This window comes from Sander vitreus, chromosome 12, assembly GCF_031162955.1.
Source record: "Sander vitreus isolate 19-12246 chromosome 12, sanVit1, whole genome shotgun sequence".
In the NCBI taxonomy this organism is placed as follows: domain Eukaryota; kingdom Metazoa; phylum Chordata; class Actinopteri; order Perciformes; family Percidae; genus Sander; species Sander vitreus.
In genome coordinates, this window is record NC_135866.1 from 8769860 (window position 1) to 8791288 (window position 21429).

Sequence of the window (21429 nt, forward strand, 5' to 3'; positions counted from 1 at the left end):
GTTCCAACACACACACTGGAATACTATTAGTTGATAAGCATGATTAATTAATGCCAAGAGCACTGTTTGGTTTGCATTTGGCAAACACTAAAATGATGTGCAAATATAGCTGCTTCCAGTCTTTAAGATAAGCTAGGCTAGTCAGCTGCTGGCTCCAGCTACATATTTACGGTACAGATGTATACATCATGTTGTTGTCGCGGGCAGCTGGTTAGCTTAGCTTAGCACAAAGACTGGTAACAGGGGGAAACAGCTGGCCTGGCTCTTTCCAAAAGCACGTCTTACACTCACTGTTATATCTGTGTAATCCATACAGCCGTTGCCAGGTCACCAGCAGAGACTCCAGGAAGCATAACCAGCATAACCACCCCCATTATGTTTTTGTTCAGATTAAACAAACAAGATAATGTGTAATGTTTAAACGTGCTGGTACACAGAGCCTAGTCTCGCATTGCCAGCCCTATCTCCACAGTGCTGTGGAGTAAGGTCTGGCTTAGTCTCGTTTTGCCAGACCCTCCTCCGATGCGCGCTGAAGGAGAGTCTGGCTACTCAAGACAGAGCCTTTAGTGTTGCAGCACCATCTCTCTGAAACACCCTCCCTGCAGATATCCGAAATGCTACATCCCTGCACATATTTAAAAAAAAACTCCTGAAACACCACCTGTTTACCCAGTGGCGGTTTTTGGCACGGGCTAAGCGGGCAGCCGCCCGGGGCGCATTTTTATGACTCATAAAAAAAAATTTAAAGAGCCTTGCCTACTTTACAGCTTTATTATCGAGTTGATAGGCGTGTGTGTTCGTGTCGGCCGTCTGAAATGCAAACATTTTTTGACTACTTTTTTTTTTTTAAAGGGCGTGCGCCGTGTGCGGGCGTGATACAATAACATCACTGATGATTTAGCATCAAGGAAGGCCTGAAAGGTCAGGTTTTAGTTTGTGTTTTCTGTTCTTAGTGCGATAGTGTAACAGTTAGATTATCTTTAGTGTGTTTTCACATTTGTGTGATGAAGGATTTGTGCTATTTAGAATAGGCCTATTTATTCTATACTTTATTTGTACATTATTCTTAATATTTTATATTATTGTTGCTCTCTGCTGTTACAATTGTTATATATCTGATTGTATATATTTTTGGCACATTTATTTATATATATATATATATATATATATATATTATACAACAACATAAGTGAAAGAGAAAATTATATTTCTCAATTGCACAAATCTTTCATTAGAACATTTGAAAAACACACTTAAGAGAATCCAGTTATTTAACTATTGCAATTACAACAGGAAACACACTTTTTTCTCCACCTCCAACATTTTCAAAAGACAATGAACACAATTCTGCACAAAATATGACAGTATAAGTTATCAGAACTTAAAATAAAAATACACTATAATAGAGTAATTTTGTGTTTTCTTTTGAGGGAGAGAGCTCGAAGGGGGTATCGCCCTGGGTGTAATTCAATGTAGCACCGCCCCTGTGTTTACCACAGCCTACAACCTCCTTTAGCTTAGCCACAGTAATTCTGTAAAGTGTTCTTGGGTTTCTTGAAAGGCGCTATATAAATAAAAGTTGTTATTATTATTATTATTATTATTATTATTATTATTATTATTATTATTACTTCACATAGCATTTGGGGATGGGAGGAAAACGTGCTTTGGTTAATTGGCAGAGCATGATCGGAATCATCATGGGTGGTGCAAAACTCCACACAGAGCCGCCGCAAAATAGTTGTGCGAGAGAAAACTCCGATTGGACAGATAGTCTAGCTAGCTGTCTGGATTTAACCTGCAGAGATCTGAGGAGCAGTTAACCATAGTCCTCACAAATCCACCAAATTTAAAGTTCCAACACAAAGAAAACGGAAGGAAACGGAAAATACATGCATCCGGCGGAATTTCCTGGAAGCAATCCCGGAAGTGGAACGTGAAGGATATAAACTAGGTCTGGCTACACCACACATACATTTTTGGATAGGAGAAAAAAAAAACTCTGGGTTGTTTGCATTTCTTTAAACCAATCACAATTTTCTTGGGCGGAAGCTCTGGACGGAGCAACAGTGGCTCTGCAAATTAGTCTCAGGAAGGAACTTGTTTTGGTGGAACATTTGCACCCTGCAAAAGAAAACGCCACATACAATATTAAATGAAGTTACCTGTTCACACAATACAGTAATAGGAGGTATTTAGAGAGTAAATGCCGTAAACATATTCTTTGTAAATCTTTACAATTATTCACCGAAAGAACCAAGCAGGCCTGCCTTGTTGCACGATACAGACCTTCTTCAAAACTTGCCATTTTCAGCGTGTAGCTTGCTAGCTCGAAGTTTGTTGTTGTTTCCCGAAGAGAACAGAGTTTGAGAACGGCAACACACAGACAGTGGAAGGTGATGTGGTGGTGAGGTGAATTATCCTGAAAATGAACCTCCGTTGATCCAGACTACACAGAGCCAGGCAAATTAAATGCAAACTAACTTCCTGTCTTAATCCCAGTAGTTACTAAAATGTCCTCCAACAAAATATAACTTCACACATGCTGTAAAACTAGTAATAGCTACTGTAGCATCATTCAATACCAAGAAAAGAGTGCTGAATTTCTCTGAGTTCCATCAATTATTTTTCCTATCTTTGCTAATTCACGTCATCAGACACTGTTGATGAAGTATCACAGAGGGGGCCGAGGGGCTGCCCAGTGTCATTTTAGTTTCAGATTCAGTGGCAGCAACTTTAAATCTCAGCTCAATCAGCAGCCGCCACTTTGAAGACAGCTATAAAGTCCCCGTCCTATTGTTCCTCCAGATGGAGTGTGGTTAAGGATGTTATTTCCTCTGAGGATTGTTTTAAGCTGCATTTTTCATACTTCACACTTGCTGCCTTCTCGCTCTCACTGATAGTTTTGAGCTTAGCTTTAGTTCGAAACTGTTGCCCTGTAGCTTGTGATTTTCCTCTCCTCTTTAATCGTTTCCTTTTGTGTTATTTTCTATAGGGAGAGTGCCGTAATTTCATCAAGGTTTTGCTCAGCCAGCATGGCGGCCTGTTTGTATGTGGAACAAACGCCTTCAACCCGCTGTGTGCCAACTACACTGTTAGTATCCATCTATCTGTCGGCTGGTCATTCTCTGTGTGCTTACCAGTTTGTTTATCTATATAAATATATATTTTTCCTTTTGCAGAGAGACACTCTAGACATGGTGGGAGAGCCCGTCAGTGGGATGGCACGGTGCCCATATGATCCACGACATGCCAATGTGGCTTTATTTGCAGGTAGTATCTTCAGTTTGCACACTAAAGATGAAGAATTCAGGCTTTCTAGCAGACATCAGACTCCGTTTCAGATCCAGACATTAAAACGTCTGTGCCCTTGTGTTTACCTTTACAAATGATTTATAGTCAGACCTCTCACTGCATTGCTTGTTTGGTTTTAATCTTCCTGACCTTGTGCTATCTCTCCATCTGTATTTTCCCCTTCTTCCCCTTCTTCCTAATCTCCTCCTTTCCTCTCTCTGTGCACCTCTGTCGTTTTCAGATGGTAGTCTCTTTACCGGCACTGTGACAGACTTCCTGGCCATCGATGCGGTGATCTATCGTAGCCTCGGCGACAGCCCCGCCCTCCGCACAGTCAAACACGACTCCAAATGGTTCCGAGGTACTTTTAGAAACAGACGCATTGAAAGGACTCTCCTGAGTCACACACCTTCAATAGACAACCAGGAAACAAAAAAAGAGACCATCACCATTATTGTCAGTAGTTTACTAAAAGAAAAAGGTTGTAGCTTTTTTATGAGTGTCTAACAGGTGGTGGAGCTAAATAACAAGCCAGTAAAACTAAACATGGTAAGGCCTATATGTAATAGATTTATTCTAAGTGTCAGATGCTCCGACAGAGTGATGCATTGAGGTTAGTTGAACTCTACAGATTCAGGGTTTCAAGCCGTAGATTGAACAGTTGAGTCTGTTTTCCATGGAGAGGAGAAAAACAAGCCAGGTCAGGTCAAAGCTGGAACAGTGCTGGATGAATAAATGATAAATAATGTGTATCCTCTTGTCCATGATGATGAATTAAACAGGACATGAATATTGGATGAGCGAGGCCCGTGGACAGCAGCGGTCCATGTTGATGGGACTGTTATTACAGCTCCATGTCAGGCACTGTGGAGCGTTAAGTTTGGCCCCCGGCACTTTTCTGCTACTCTTTTGTGTGTGTGTGTGTGTGTGTGTGTGTGTGTGTGTGTGTGTGTGTGTGTGTGTGTGTGTGTGTGTGTGTGTGTGTGTGTGTGTGTGAGAGAGTATGTGTGTGTTTTTCTAACTGTGTTTTTCTCATATTATATTTCAGAGCCCTTTTTTGTGAGCTCCATGGAGTGGGGGCCTCATATTTATTTCTTCTTCAGAGAGATGGCCATGGAGTTTCATCATCTAGAGAAGGTCCTTTCTTTCTTTCTTTCTTTCCTTCTTTCTTTCCTTCTTTCTCTCCTTCTTTCTTTCTTTCTTTCTTTCTGTCTCCTCCCTTTCTTCTTTTATTCTATTACCCCTCCACGTTACTGAACCTCGTGTATTTTTCCAGGTGATGGTGTCCCGTGTAGCTCGTGTGTGTAAGGCAGACCTGGGTGGCTCTCAGCGCGTCCTCGAGAAACAGTGGACCACATTTCTGAAGGCGCGTCTCAACTGCTCCGTGCCGGGAGATTCACACTTTTACTTCAACCTTTTGCACGCCACAAGCAACATTATCCACATGCAGGGACGAGATGTCATCCTGGGACTCTTCTCCACGCCACCAAACAGGTACAGAGATGCACACAATGTGCACACAAATAAGAACAAACTACTATTTTTGTCATCACCGTCTTATTTCTGTTTTTCTATGGTAGCATCCCTGGCTCGGCAGTGTGTGTGTTCGACATGCAGCAGCTCGCTCATGTCTTTGAGGGCCGGTTTAAGGAGCAGAAATCCCCCGAGTCTATTTGGACTCCTGTGCCGGATGAAGCGGTGCCTAAACCGAGGTACTGTTATGCAAAGTGTATGGGAGCCAATCTTGGGCATAATACTGCAGTGCTGCTTTACTGAGCATCTGTCTCACATATATAGTCTACTTACTCCCTTACTGTAAGCTCCAACTGTCAATCACACAGCAACTTCACTACTATTCAGCAAATATTCTAATACAGTTTACAGCAGCCGCAAAAAAAACTCCTCTGGCTCTTTTCTTCTTGCTCTCTCTGGAGTTCTACCGCTCTCTCCCTTTCCTATCTATCCATCTTCAACTCTTACTTTTCTGTCTCTTTCTCTGCCTGCAGACCAGGGGGATGTGCAGTGCAGGGATCCAGATTTAGCTCCTCTACCACGCTGCCGGATGAGGTGCTGAACTTTGTGAAGACCCACCCACTGATGGACGAGACCATTCCACTGCTGGGGCACAGACCCTGGATCGTGAAGACTATGGGACGGTACGCATACAGACTCAGATGTTTGATAGCGCCCGTGCAGAACTCTTCATGGCATGAAAAAGCAAAGCATAAATCTGAAAATAGACATCATAGCTTGTAAGAAGGATAAAGGTGGAAAATGTGGAGAATGTGTTTTCACTATCTATCTGTCTATGTATGTAGGTACCAGCTGACAGCCATGGTGGTGGACACAGAAGCTGGTCCCCATAAGAACCGTACGGTCTTGTTCTTGGGCTCAACCCGAGGAACAATCCTGAAGTTTCTAATGATTCCCAGCGGAGATCCTGTCACCCACAGCAGTGTGTTTCTGGAGGAGGTGGAAGGATTCAACCCAGAGAAGTGAGTAGGAGTCAAGACATATGTGTCCCTGATCGCCATTAAGTTATACATTTTGACATGTTGCTCCAGATCAGGTCTCATGCTGCCTGCCTCTGGAGAGCAGCAGTGCCCTTCATCCAAGAACTGTCTTCAATTACACTTATTCTAAATGTTTGATTTTAACACTTTTGAAGTTCAGCTTAGAGTTTGAGACAACTCAGTTATTTATTTGATCGTATCTATTACAGATATATTCACATATATAGTTAAAGAGTTTGATTTTAGGGTTGCAACTTACAATCATTATTATCGATTAATGTGACAATTATTCACTTAATAAATAGCATAACAGTTATGTCGAAATGTACTGTAAATTGTCCATTTTAAAGTCCAATGTTATTTTTCAAATTGTTAGTTTTATGTGAACAACCAAAAGATAAGCATAAAAGTTGCATATTTGAGAGGCTGTAACCTGATTGATCAACTAAACATTTCAGCTCTATTTGACTTAATGATGAAAATAAGCATCTTGTGTGTTGTTGAATTGATCAGAATGTATACAAACTATTCCTGTTTTCATGTCATCCAAGATCTAAGTTCTTGTAGCAGCAGAAAATCTTTGTGACTTCATTATAATTCTTGTCTTGTGTATTACTGTGAAAGACCTGACTGTCAAAAATGGTGGCAGAAAAATAGGGGTTTTGGCTTCATCCACTGACAGGCAACAGAGAGTTTTTCTCTTCCCAGCACACAGCTCTGGCTCTGTGCAGTGTCTGTGCAGGACTCTGACTGAACTGATGTTGTGACCGTTTGTGTAAGGGTTAGGGCATGGGTCTGTCTGACTTGAAGTACCAACAGATGAAGCCTTTGACCCTGTCACAACTTGATTTAAGGCCAAAAAGCGTACAGTGACCTCCGTCTGCCTGCTCCTTACCCTCTGCCTCCCGTCTTCACACTTGTGTGTCTCGCTGTCTCCAGATGTGGCGAGGACTCTCCTCAGGCTCGTCAGCTCTTGTCTCTGTCGTTGGACCGGACCAGTCACAGTCTGCTGCTGGCCTTCCCCTCCTGTCTGGTCCGAGTGCCCACATCTCGCTGCCACCTGCACTCACGCTGCATGAAGTACGTGACACACAGGCACTGATTTTTGCCTCGGAGTATTATTAAAATGAGTATTTTTTCATTCCCTCAATGTTTCTTTGTATGATAATTAGGTCTGTTTAAATATATTAATGGCCATTAGCCAAGGGATGACTCACTGGCCAACTTTTGTTTTGCCCCTTTTCTCTCACTTCACTATTAGTGCAGTTGTTTTAATAAAATGGAATGGAATTCTTTTTTAGGACGATTGTTTTGGGGCTTTTTCACCTTTATTTGATAGAACAGCTGAAGATTTGACAGGGAAGGGGGGGGAGAGAGAGGGGATGACTAGCAGCAAAGGGCAGCGGTTCAGAATCTAACCAGGGCCGCTGCTGTAAGGACTCTTACAAGCCTTAGTACATGGGGTGTAGGCTCAACCAGGGTAGCTACTGGGGCGCCCCTAAAATCTAATGCATTCTGCTTATGTTTAAATCAGCATGTTATTGTCGAACTACAGCTAGCTTTAATCTGGGAGAATTTTTGACTTTTTTTGACACAAGATGCTTCAACATCCTCTTGATCTAGATGATTTATTATGAATACCAAGAAGGCGTTTGTTTGTTACTGCACATATGTAGATCTTTTGAAGTAGAATCCTGCACTGTGAACAAGATTCCCACAGCAGCCATATATCACAAATCTCCATTGGGACATACAGCTTTTCACATTTTAGGGTTTTAACGGCCCACTTTACCTAGCTAGTTACCTCGTTAGCCAGATAGACAATTGCTAACTTCCCTGCTAAATTCATAGCTGTAAAACTTGTTCCTAGGCTTGATAGGTAACTTTGTCAAAGTTTCCCCGGGAGAGTTTCTGGCAAAAATGGTCAAAATGGCCGCTGGGAGAATCAGGTCAGTACGGTCAGTATCCTTGGCCAGTACTCAACATTTCTTGACTTTTTATTTTCCTTGGTGTGTAGGAGTTGTCTAGCCTCAAGGGACCCGTACTGTGGCTGGACCAGAGGCAGCACCTGCTCCTTCCTGAGACCAGGCACACGGTGAGGACACACACACACACACACACACACACACACACACACACACACACACACACACACACACACACACACACACACACACACACACACACAAACCTGTCAGTTTCCTACCTCTGCAGACCTGCTGTCTGCAAACTCAGGACACGTTATATGTGAAGAGTTGTATTGGCAACATTCCTGTATGTGGTACATGGAAAGGTCTGGAAAGCAACATGTTGAATACATACTTTATTATGTAAAATGAGAATAAATGCTAAAAATCAAACAATGTCAGAGTGTTCTTGTAGTTTAAGAGACGTGGATTCAAGCTCCTGTGTCTGAAACCAAGACTTAGATTTTAGTTTATTCCACAATGCCCCCTCAAGGAGAATCATGGAGATAGTTACAAAACAAACAGAAAGAACTGAAACAACGTGGACAGCGACACTTGTTGCTCGGTAATTGAAATCAAACTGTGGGCAAATGCAATACAATAAAGAGGAAAATGACAAATAAAGAAATGTCAAAAATGGCTAAACAAACACACTCTGGTAAATAGTTACTTAAAATAAGCCAATACGCTGTATCTACTACTAACATGATGTCCGTATATTATTATAACAATATGATTTAGTTAAGTGTAAAAGGTTTTACTTCTTTATGTGTTTAAGGCTCTCATAGTATATAATGCAATTGTGGTCTTCACTTAAAGAGGTGTTTGTGCCAATGAACAGACTCTGATGATGCAAGAGACCACTGAACCACAGCACACATCCTCTGTCTGTGTTTTGTAATAATTTTGTCAGGAAGTTTAAATAAAGCTGTAAAAAATAATGGCATCATTTTTAAATGTAGTTTTGAATATGTAAAAGTTCAGATTAGTTTTATATTGTGTAGGTATATTTATTTTATTTTGTAAGATGTGTGGGTGTATAGTATTTGATTTTAAATACCAACCTTTATCAATTAATAACAATAGTTTCACATTTTTTATATCATTATCATTTATAAATGTATATTCCCATAAACAATATGAAGTATTATTGGTATCAAAGTCAAACATTTTACTGTACCCAGTATCGCAATCCCTACTTCCAGCTCTCATCATCATCTGTGTGTCTGACCCTGACCTCTGACCTCCCTGAGGGATGGCAAGCAGAAGGAGAAAATCAGTAATGGGATCAATAGTGTATCCTATTACACTGGATGTCACATGTGTATGTGCCATATCAATTTGATTGATTACTATCAGCAAATGTCCCCATGAATGTACAATTTCCTATGCAAATGTAAACATGTTCATACAAAAAGTCAATGTTTTACATTGATGAGTAATTTTCAATCAGGTATAACTTAATGTGTTTCTGTTATGTTGGAGTGTAAACATTCGACCATGACAGATCACATAACTGTATTTGGTGAATTAAGGATACTATTGTGGTGGACTTTCCAGCTTATGAACTCATGCTATGTAAGTTGAGACAGTGGTGCCCCAGGTCCAACATAACAGCAGTAGGTCACAACCGGTCTCAGGCAGAAGAGTAGTTCAACTCTGTGTCTCCATAGATAACAGGAGACGTAACTGCGTTAAGGCTGTTTTATGCTTCTGCGTCGAATCGACGGCGTACTCCCGCTGACCCCTCTGCGTCACCGCAAACCCCTCTCCGAGCCCTTAGCCTCTAGCTCGACGTGCACCTCCAATTGTAACTGAACACAAGCTGTGATTGGTCAGCTGGTCCTGTGTGTTGATAGTCGGTGTTTCAAGCAGCCTACTGTGGGGAGTAGCAACATGCTAGTTCACTGACATAAGCTTTGCAAATAAACTCAGACATATTTTGGTTACAATGACGGGGTTATCCGTTTGTAAAGTGTCTATATGTCAGTAATGGTTTGAAATTAGCACTTCGCCAGCAAGTGTTACTTTGTGGGCAGTTGCAGGGCTCTAAAGTGTCACGCATTGAGCGTGACAGTCACACATTTCGGTCTTTTGTCACGCACTCCCACCACACATTGTATTTCTCACGCGGAAAAACTATTTATAATATATTTAATATGGCACAGCGCCCAAAATGTCTCTGGCGCGCCGCTCTCACTATGGAACCGGCAGGAATCAAGCGCGTCTCCCCTGGAGTTCTTAGTTGAGCCTGCCACTTATCAGCCAATCAAAAAAAAAGAAAGGGGCTACACAATAGCCAATCAGAAAATAGCACTATTGTATCTGGGTAAGATTTAACGCAACAACCAATGAAAAAAAAAAGCATAGAGCAGCGTACAGACACTTCCCTAAACGTTCGCTCATTCAGAGACCAGAGACCCAAACGGGGCTCTGTGTCTGTCAGACGGTCTGAGATCTACCGTATCAGCAGAGCAATCACGTAATGCACAGCAGACTATGGTGCAGGTAGATTATTTTCTGAAATATAGTGACTATTATAACTTTATTTTTCTCAAAATATCACGACTCCTCCAAATCTCAGAGAACACAGATATATTTTGAATGTGCACAAAGTTTTGAACATGAGCAGAAATCTTGCTCAAACTTAACAATATTACAGTCCAGGGGTTTATTAATAACTTAAAATGAATTAATGTATCATTGAGGTGAATAATTGTCATATGCACATAAGGAGGTTACTTCCTCAACAAAAGATGCAAAAGAGAAGGGAAGAGTAAATGATGCCTAGGCGACGTGTGTGGTGACTCAGATATCAATAGAAAAGTCGATCTACAGGAGAATAAATAGATGAAAGTGATTAGAATGCCTGACAGCCTTATTGCAATATATTCTATCATGTTTTTATATTTGGATTATAATCCATGTATCCCTTTACATAAAGATATTTCCAGCATAAATTGATTCAGAAAAAGGTAGAAATAGGTGCATACAAATTCACCAGAATGCAGTAAATGAAGTGTTTAATGCTCAAAATTTTAATTAATAAGAATAAGAAACACCTCCATTCTCGCGATCCTTCCAACCCGCAGAATGACGCAGAAGAATAAAACATCCTTTACGATAAGAAAGTGCTGCCTCAAGCGCTCCCATCCTGCCAAAGTCAGGGGAGGAAGTTAACACATACTCACATTCATACACACACACACACCAAAGGATCGGATGTAATGCAGTTTGGTCCAGCTGACATTGTTTTCACTCTGTAGGTGTTTGGGTTCATGATTTAGGTAAGCATATGTGTTTACAGCACCTGCAATATCTTTGTTTACATTGAAGGTTCAGCTAAACTTAACACCTCCAGCATGAGTTGAACCTTCATACACCTTCAGGAAGACAGGAACTTTAGAAGTTGGGATGGCACTACACTGTACTGTTTAATTCCTAAATTCCCCTCGAACGACATTTCGTTAAATGCTTCTGTGATGAGTTGTATGAGTTGTGCTGCTCCTGAGAATTTCCATAACAACTATAATGACGTGTTTTCAGCTGTTTGTATACATGTATTATATATATATATATATATATACAGTGCTGCTCATAAGTATTCATACCCATGCTAAAGTTGACTAAAAAGAGGAATAAAAAAATCATCTTTTGGAAATTGATCTTAATGCCTTAATTAAAAAAATTAGGAAAAATCCAACCTTTAAGGACACCAATTTTCTTTGTGAATGAATAATGTATTGTAAATAAATAAATGTTCTTCCTTAAAATACAGGGGCCATAATTATACATACCCCTATGTTAAATTCCCATAGAGGCAGGCAGATTTTTATTGTTAAAGGCCAGTTATTTCATGGATCCAGGATACTATGCATCCTGATAAAGTTCCCTTGGCCTTTGGAATTAAAATAGCCCCACATCATCACATACCCTTCACCATACCTAGAGACTGGCATGGTTTTATTTATAAGGAAAAACATTTATTTATTTACAATACATTATTCATTCACAAAAAAAATTGGTGTCCTTAAAGGTTGGATTTTTCCTCATTTTTGTTAATTAAGGCATTAAGATCAATTTCCAAAAGATGATTTTTTTATTCCTCTTTTTAGTCAACTTTAGCATGGGTATGAATACTTATGAGCAGCACTGTATATATAAGAGAAATATTGAAGTCGTCTGATGTGTTGATCTCCGTGTGACTGCAGGCTGCCTTTTCAACAAGATGTGGAATATGGAAACTCCACGTCCCATCTAGGAGACTGTGATGGTAGGTTGCAGCATTATGACATGGATGCTTCTGGCTGTGTACAGCAGACTGAAGGCAGGCTTCGCCTAGTGGTTCAGTCCCTCATTACACCTGTCTACATGTCACTGAACATTTTGTTCTGGAAAAAAAAAAAACTGACTCTACCAAGTGAGTGAATTTCTGAAATTTAGCACATTGTAATTTAATTACAGGTATAATGTAATTTTGCTCCCCTGCTCAGCAAGATCCACTCAACCTTGATATTAGCAACTAAGTGTTTTTGTGTCTTTTATTCACAGCTGAATCAGGTGGGAGTCAAACTGGGATTTTAGTTTCAACCTCGCTGCCTACAGGTCCAAACTGAGCTCCCAATTTAATTGGAGAGGATGTGAGAGGAGTAACTGCTGGTAGACAATACCACTAGACTGCCGAACGGGAAGTGCAACATCCTCCCGGTCACGAGGCTTTGTTCTCTCAAAGCTGAACATCTGAGAGAGGATTGACCGAGGGTAGCGTGAGCAAGCTGGAAATAGCATAAAATACTGATGTCCCTTCTGTTAAGAGGCTCAGATGTCACTGCAGCAGCACCAGAGAGGGCCTCTTTTGAACTTTGTGCTGAAATTCATTGAAAACCCAAAAAACAGTTATTTCCTCTCCAGCAGGTTCTTTCTAAACTGTTTCAAAGTTATAAAAATCCCCTTAGTTAGATCTGAATTTCCAAACAGAAAAAGAGTACATAGCACATTCCAAGCCCTCATCACATCCATTTGTTTTAAACTGCTATATGGGCTTCTAGTTGTTATCCTGCACTTAGAAACCGATCGCAGTAGAAGTCAGTGATGCCAGGCTGCAGACCTGACAGACTCTAATCCGAGCGGTGAAAGCGCAGCAGAGGCCAAGCCAGGGACAGGCATGTGCTGCTGTGTCTGCAGATGGGAATGATTAGAGCTGGAGGGAAACACTGAGGTAATGGTATGCTGCGAGGAGAGAGTCTCTGACCGGGCTGCAGGATGGAAATTGTGAGGAGAGGAGAGCGGAGGAAAGGAGAGTCAGCTGCTGTGGTCTGAGCTGTGCTGATGACAAGTGCAGGCTTCTCTGAACCTGGAGCCTGTGGAGCCCCAAGGCCAGACTGGAGAGAAGCTCCTTTTATAGACAACCATTGTATGATGATGACCACCAATTATGTGTTATTGTAGTTATTGATTTATTGTTAAACTTTATATCTTGGGAGGGGAAAAGCACTAAGCCAAAGTAGCAGAATAGCACTATATGTAATAATAATAATGATAATTTAAAACTGTGCCCCGTGGACACACATTGAGAGAGGATGTCCATTGTACTGTTCTACTAAATGTCATCTTCATAATTGTATCTCTTAATCTTCAGGAATTCTGCAGCAGAGTTTGCTGATTGAACCGGAGAGCTTGGTCTCCCTCAACCTGCTCGTGGCGTCTGCAGTCTCTGCGTTCACCATCGGGGCAGCGCTCTCTGGCCTCGCCGTCTGCTGGATCATGGCCCACAAGCCCACCAACCGTCGCCACGGCAACACCTCCCAGTCTTCTATCCAGCGGCGTGAGAGAGGCCTACTGACTAATGGCGGTGGGATGGGAGGCTCCGTGCTCAGCGTGACACGGCAGGGAGGCGGGGAGCGCCCCTGCTCTCAGGGCGGTGAAACCCTGTTTGTCATGCCCAATGGCTGGGTGAAGTCAGGAGAGCTGGACCCGGGTTTCCTGCCAACCCCGGAGCACACGCCCCAGCAGAAACGCAGAGGCCTACGCCTGTCTGACTCCAACTCTGGAGGGTGGGACACCAGCCAGACGTACCTGGGGGGAGGCTCCGTGGGTCTGGGTTCACCCTGCCGCATTCCCCCCTCCGTCTACCTGACCACCAGACTCTTTCAGCAGGGGGGAGGCGGCAGACACAGTGGTGAGAGCCGGGGGAACGACACGCCACGCCAGCACTATGTCTGCCTGAGCAAGCAAGAAAAAGCAGTAAAGGGGACGCCCAAAGCTCCTCTCAGGAAGTCTGCAGGAGAATATGTATACCCCATGACCCCCCAGGACTCGCCTGAGCGTCGGAGGGTGGTCTCAGCACCCAGCGCCCCCATGGAGTATGGTGAGCCGCTGCCTTTGCGCTGGCCAGCCCCGGAAGGGTACATCCTCAGCAGCCATGGCATGGTCCCCGTCCCCATGCCTCAACCCTCCATGCCCGCTCCCAGTGGCCAGGCTTACGTGTCCCAGCAACACCCCGCCGGGCTGAGCAGGGCTCTGCTGAGAGGAGCCCTGGAGCGAGGGGAGCTGGGCGAGCTGGTGGATCTCTGCCAGCTGATGAGTAAGAAGAACTGCAGTGATAGGACTCAGGCTGGCCAGTGACTCTTGAGGAAATGAAGTGGACGGGAGCGTTTCCATGTCCAGAGCTCTCTGTTTAATTTACACAGATATCTCTTTTCTCTTTCCTCCTCATTCTGTCCACTCCCCCTCCCTTCTCTTCTCTTTTACGTCTTTATTTGTCATTCAGCCCCTCTGATCTTCTCTATCAGTCTCTCAGGCAAACTCCCCATGATGAGTCGCTCTTTATGACCGGCTGCTGGGTCTGCCACTCATATCCTGGCTCACACTAATTGGTCAGATGGACTGGGGTTGTTGCTGTGTCTGCATTGCAGAGTTGCCTCTCTCTCCTGCTACTCAACGGCAGTGGGAAGAGGGAGGAGAGAAGATGGTGGGAAAGAATGGGGGCCAGAGATGACGGAGACAAAGATGGACATGGCACTTAGAGACTGCCTTCTCTGTGCAGACTAACTGGGACTGCAGAGCCAGTCAAATACTGCTACATGAGTGGGATGCCTTTTCCCTCTCGGATACCATTAACAAGACTGCCACCCATCTGTTCTCCACTATATCACCTGTTGTCTGATTGCCAACAAGGTAGGCAAATTCCGAACATCGTAAAAGTATCTGAAGCTGCAGGTGACTCATCAGACAAAAAAATCTGGAGTCATTCTGACTGTAAACACAAATCTAATGGATGATGAGGAAACACTCCTTCTCTCTGTTTTTTTCTTTCTCCTCTTCACTGCACACATACAGTCAATGCATACATGTTTTTGTACAGGTGACGGAGGGTATGTAGTATTCTATGTGTACGAGGAGCATGACGTGTGTGCCAAATGCCTCTAACCTGTCTCGCAGGGATATGGGACCATAACTCACTTCTTTGGAGAGCAGAGGGCAGTACTGAAATGTCAGCACTATTTCTGCCAACCGCATGCTCTCTGTAATGACGGCATCTCAGCCGTCCATCGCTCCATTCCTTTGCCTCCTTACACTCCATGTACTCTTTAATGACCATTAATTCCATGAGGACGTCTGGGGAGATTGCACCTGAACACTGGACTGAATTGTATCAGAACGAGACAGAAAGGAGGAGAGAGAGGTGTTTTAGAGGATTTAAAGTAAAGGCACTGCAATATATGAACACCTTGTCCTTCACTGTCACCTATGGGGGGTTTTCAAACGCACGCGCGCACACGCACAAACACACACACACACACACACACACACACACACACACACATTCATTAATGCTGAATTATAAAACAGTCCGGTTTTATTGGGCCAAATTTCCCCTTAAGCCCACAGTGTGTCAAGGTCCCACAGACGTGATACAGAACAAAGTGACAGTTACAGTGGTGATGATTGAAACCTCTGGCCTAACTCAAAGCCAATGGGGGTAATGGAAATGTTCCCAGCAGGCAAATGGGACTATATATTCAGCCCATCAAAGTGTCCAGTGCCATGAAATGGTGAGCGTTTAGATCAACACAGGTTGTGAGCGCGTTAGCGAAAGAGATGGAAGTCATAAAAATGGTGAAAAGATAAGAAGACTGAAACAAAGCGAGTGCGACTTGATGAAACAAACTTGTTATTATAACTGACCAGTTGACTTGATTTTCACGCGAGCAGTCCCAGTCAGTCGCGAGCAAATGAACGCTGGTTTGTGCTGACCTTGTAGTGAGCAGCAATATATGGTTTATCTGTACATAGTAATCTTTCATTTAGATAAAAATGATAATGTAAGACAAACAGTAACTCCAAAAAAAATGACATCCGGCACTAGCTTGCAAACAACAACATTTATCATGTCAGTATAGCTATTAATGTATGAAAATCTGTTTTCATATAGTCTCATATCAACCTGCTTCAAGAGTGAAACCATGAAGACGCCGAGAACTACCAGTGTCTTTTCTATTTTACATCTGTGTGCCAAAACCATGAATGATTTACTGATGCCTGATTACTGAAGCAAAAAAAACCCCGGAGGAAACTTGTTTTAAAGTGCCATGAAGACCATTTCATTCTTGTCAGCAGTGCACCTCATGAACTATGGGGTTGGAGAACTCACGAATTGCAGTAAACTTGTGAAATGTATGCCTTTGGCCTTTACATGCTGAATGTTATATCTTATTTTTTTTATTTAGATGTCAGCTTGTGCTCTTGAAATCGTTTGTTTCAGCTCCCCCTGTCCGTGTGTCCAGATGCTACTGACACTGAGTGCTACCAGCAGTGTTTCAGGGTCTGCTTATGAACTACTTTCATGTCACACTTATATCTTGTAAATATGTAAGAATGAATACAGACACTTTGTCATGCCTTTTATGATTATAATGTAATGTATTCACTGATGCCATGAAATGTGTTTATTCCAGAATAGCCAATATGTAATAATATGAAGTAGTTCATAAGTGAACCTTGAAATGGACTGAAATGCTGCGAGGGAACACTGTGTATCTCATTTTGTGTCATATCTGTCCTGATTCTGGACTTTTCGTCTTGTTCTGTAGTCTAGTGATTGTCTGTCATCGCCAACCAACTGCCATACTGGGGGATCTTGAAAATACTTGTGTGAATGAATGTACTCGTTGCTTTTTTGTTTATAGTCATTATACTGTGCAGTAATAAGGAAAAGCACAACAAACTTTTCTCTTTTTTTTGCATAATGAAAAGGGAGCTGTTCTGTATTATTTGTGAATAGTGTAAATAATCATCCTGAAGGTATAGTGTATCAGTTGTGGGGGGCTCGTTCATGCTCTTCTGAGACAGGACTGTGTTTGAAGTGTGTTTTTTTTTGTTTTTTTTGGGGGGGTGGGGGGTGTTCTTCGGTGAGAATGCTGTGAATAAGATGTATGTACAGTATTTACGTGACTTTGGCTGACTGCTGAGCTCAGCTGTTTCCTGTTATTAGAGTAGAGTCACAGGCCTGATCTCAGCCAGAACTGAGCCTTCTCATTTGACTGATGCCTGCTGAGTTTTTTTTTTTTTTTTTGCAGTTGCTAAGATACAGCTGTTATAATAACCATTGATCTTTGGAGTACTGCTATTAAATGGCATTATATAATTGACTGCTAATGTTGTTGAGTGTGGATCCAAATGCACTCATTGAAATAAATGCATCTCATTATACGCGTGCCCACGTATACACACATCTATAAATGCAATTATATTACTTCACAGCAGTCTCAAGTAATGTGTATGTCACAATTGCAGTTTATTTCCCATAAATGAGACTTGTTTGTCATCAGATTGGCAATTTCAAACTTCACAACAGCCAAAGCTCCAGAGCAGACAGGCAATGAAAAAATCTTTCAAGCATTTACTTTTCTCGTCACAAGAGGGAGCCGGGCACTGGATTTCATTTATCTGGCCTCTGTGAGGGAGGGAAAGGCTTGAACTCCTATTGGTGCCTGTGCATTGACTGGACACGGTCTGTCTGTGCTGCTGAGCTAGACACAGACTGTAGTTTTTTTTAGTAGAGAGGTCTGGTGCAGAGATAAGAATACCCCTTGTTATCTGCTTTGATATAATGCTTTGAACATTACACAGAGAGCAGTAAAGTCAACAAAAGATTGAGTAAGTTACTTAACAAGTATTTATATTCCAAAACACACACACACACACACACACACACATACACATATCTAGCAAGTAGCTGAAGAGTTTATACAACAACTTGATGATTGAGGCCAAACCAGATGTAACTGATTAAGTTACATTTTGTTCTGCCACTGTACACACTGATATACGTAATTAACAATACTTAAATAAATATTTATATTCAACAAATCATTTGAACAATTAATCAATTGGGAACCGTTGATTCAAAGATGAAAAGTTCATTTTTACATCTACATTTCATTAGAAGAAATCATAAAATATGTCAAATTACAATCAGTCAGACAATGCTGCAAATTTAAAGGGGTACTCCAGCGTTTTTGTATTGCACTTCCAAAAAGTTAGGGGACTCGCAAGAGACAGAATAATATATATAAAAAAAAAAAGGTCAAAAACAAAACAGCAGGGGAGTCCTGCTCCATCCTAAAAATTCCCATAATGCAACATCTTTTATACTGCACACATCCAGTGTGTTATGTGGGTTCATATCAGAGATGTTAAGTCTCAAGCCCAAACCAAGACTACCCTGATGACATCATCAGGGGTGTTGTTCCTCCAGAGGCACATAATACAAGCCTAGAAGTACTCTTCCTTGATGTGTAAGATCGGTGGAGAACCTCTTTAACAATATCATTTGTTTAATATTGTGCAGTTTAAAATAAGTATACATACATGCTTGTACTTCCTTTTACTTAAATAAATAAAACCGTTTCAATAGAAAATAATAGCTGATGGAATCAAAACAGCAGTTTGTGGAGGCGATCCATTCAGCCACAAGTAGATACTTGTGTGCAGGTAAGTATTCAGACTGCCAGTTGTCAGGTACATTTTCAAAGTAGTTGAGAATAAAGGCAATATGGATCGGTGTGTAGCAGACAATGAACACAATCATGTTCGCTGTTACTATGCCAATGGTGCTTTTCTTTTCTTCTGACTTGTCGCTATCCTTTAACAGAATACAGATGATGCAACTGGAGCAGAAGACAATGATCAACAGTGGAGTGAGGAAGCCTATACACTCCAGAATGACAATGAACTTCGGATTAAGTTGGATATTTTTACATCTTTCATAACAGGTCCAGAGCTTGTTAGGGTAATTTTCCTTTCGGAATATAGCACATACTGTCACAAGAAGTCCCCAAAAGAGCAAACACACAGCACAAGCTGTCTCTTTCTTCTTTCTCCAGGATCTGGCCTGCAGCGGGAACCTGATGACCAGGTAGCGCTGGACACTGATGGCCATGGTGGTCATAATGCTGGCATACATGTTGATGTAATGTAGGAACATGAGGAAAGTACACAATAGAGTTGGGTCCAGGCAGTAGAAGGCATTGTAGATCCTTAAGGGTATGAAGAGGATGAGGGCAGTATCAGCTATAACCAGGTTGAGCATGTAGATGTGCGTGTCTGTCCAGGGGTCCCGTCGGGCAATGAAGGCACGCAGAGCAGCAGCATTGACAAGGAAACCCAGGAGAAACACGAGACTGTACGCCAAACCCTGAAGAGTGTCCACTTTACAATTGCTGGTGGTGCTGTTGCACATACTTATCTGTAAGAAGTGTCCATGTCAGAGTAAAAAATAATACTATGTTAGTTTAGAGAAGAAAATATGCAACGCAAAAGAAACACATGAATATTCTGTTATTGGTTATTAGATACAGCTTACAGGTTCTCACTTTTTTAAAGGATATGTTCACATTTTTTCAAGTCAGTCTTAAATATTTTATTTATTTATATATATTTTATTTATATTTTATTTTTGCTACACACCCCCAGATTTCCTTTCATTTTCAAACTTCAACCTCAACCGACACTGTGACATCACTTGAGGCAAAATTACTGTGAGAAATTTGAGGGTATTAGCTTTGACTAAAGTTTAGAATGCATTTTGGACTTTGTCTCCCATCTCTTACATGTGGAATCCTATGAGGAAAAGGATCTCTTCATGGCCAGTATGGACAAGTTGATGATAACAGCAACCAAAAATGGTTTCAGTATACACATGTGAGTGAGACTTGAACAAATGTGAAGCTTTCCTTTAGTTTTGTATGACATGTTCAGCAGTTCACTGTGTAGTTGTGTAATGTACCACTTACTGTAAATTACCACATGCAACACTGTATTAGAATGTTATCATACCAGGAAATGGTTACTCATCGTCTGATAATTACTTTCTTTTAGATAAAAAAGTTATTTCTTACCAAATAAAGAACTTACTGACTCATCATTTAAACAGTAACAAAAGGCTCATTTACGAAAACATATACACACATCTACAGTTGAAATCAGTGGAAAACAGAAAAGCAAACATCAGCTTTGTGTTGCTCACAATGATCCAATAAAAACCCAAACTTACCAAATGAGCTGTTGTCATTTTTAAATGATTTTAAAGGCAGCTGCACTGCATCAACGCATCGATGTCTTGTTGAAACTGTGATGATCCGTGTGAAGCTCTATCACATTTGTATCACTTCCTCTCTTTTTAATGTATTTGTCATCTCTGTGACTAAAAGTAGGCCTAGAGATGTAGACCAGCTAACATGACAGCCAACCACAGACACATTTCCCCTTGTAATGTAGTTTCACAGTAGCGTTTGTCTGCTCCACGTTCATTTGTGGAAATGAATGTATAAATGTGCCTATATGGGTAATATGAATTTGAAGCAAACTGTGTTGTGGCTCTGCAGTACTTGGTGTTCATAATGAATTAGATCATATTTGTTTTGCATTTCTACACTTACATCCTCACACCATTATAGTACCCTGTTTGTATTTTTTGTCAGTGCTTTTACAACAGTGTTTTTAGAGACAACACAAGGTCACACTGTGGGTGGAGGTGCGTGGTAGGTTAGGGTTCCAGATTGGAAACGGAAATTGTGCAGTAGTTGCGATTCAGAGCAATACCTTTCCACTCTTTAACAGCTAGATTATGAAGAGAAATGAGTCAATGTTTTGGTTCTGTTGGCTAAAAAAAGCGGACAACACATTCAAAAACCAACACAGGCCCAAAAATGATGTGACAACAAACCTTGAAGGTGATGGTTTCTTTTGCTTGGAAAATGTGTGTCAGCCCTGATTGGGAGCTTGGTTGTCTCATACATTTATTTCCATTTGTTATATATCAACTGACAAGCAACAAAATAGCCTGTAATTTCTGCTAAAGCTTGTCAACAACTGACAGTCACAATCAAACAGCCACAGGCCTCTGGCGTAAACCTCTGTTTATAAAAAGAACCTTTGTTAATAAGTTTCTGGATTCAATAAGACAGATAATTGAAACAGACTGAGAAATTATTAAGACATCTGTAGGCCTCTCTCTACCTTCATGCAGCATTGTGAGTAATTTCGTCAACACGTCCTCGTCAAAGTGTTCCTATCCAATTAGACAGACGAGGGTCGGAAGCTTGGACGCAGGCCGGTCTGGCTGCCACACACACAAGCCAGGCACTGCACAA

At 41.7% G+C, this 21429-nt stretch overlaps 1 protein-coding gene and 1 long non-coding RNA gene across 4 annotated transcripts in view; one reads left to right on the plus strand and one right to left on the minus strand.

The window, feature by feature from the left end:
- Positions 1-17424, plus strand: part of LOC144526226 (semaphorin-6B-like) — a 37482-nt gene extending 20058 nt beyond the window's left edge. For all 3 annotated transcript variants that reach the window (XM_078263534.1, XM_078263535.1, XM_078263536.1), the window contains 12 exons: positions 2996-3094; positions 3183-3273; positions 3536-3655; positions 4343-4431; positions 4571-4788; positions 4875-5006; positions 5301-5450; positions 5613-5789; positions 6747-6887; positions 7825-7902; positions 11986-12047; positions 13413-17424. In XM_078263534.1, coding sequence (XP_078119660.1) covers positions 2996-3094; positions 3183-3273; positions 3536-3655; positions 4343-4431; positions 4571-4788; positions 4875-5006; positions 5301-5450; positions 5613-5789; positions 6747-6887; positions 7825-7902; positions 11986-12047; positions 13413-14398 — 2343 coding nt within the window. In that variant the 3' untranslated portion in view covers positions 14399-17424. The remainder of the gene's footprint in view (positions 1-2995; positions 3095-3182; positions 3274-3535; positions 3656-4342; positions 4432-4570; positions 4789-4874; positions 5007-5300; positions 5451-5612; positions 5790-6746; positions 6888-7824; positions 7903-11985; positions 12048-13412) is intronic.
- Positions 17425-17546: 122 nt separating this feature from the next.
- Positions 17547-20505, minus strand: LOC144526229 (uncharacterized). Its single transcript, XR_013502742.1, has 2 exons — positions 20331-20505; positions 17547-19523 (listed from the first exon to the last, which is right to left on the minus strand). It is a non-coding gene; the product is annotated as an uncharacterized LOC144526229 (long non-coding RNA).
- Between the last annotated feature and the right edge of the window lie 924 nt (positions 20506-21429).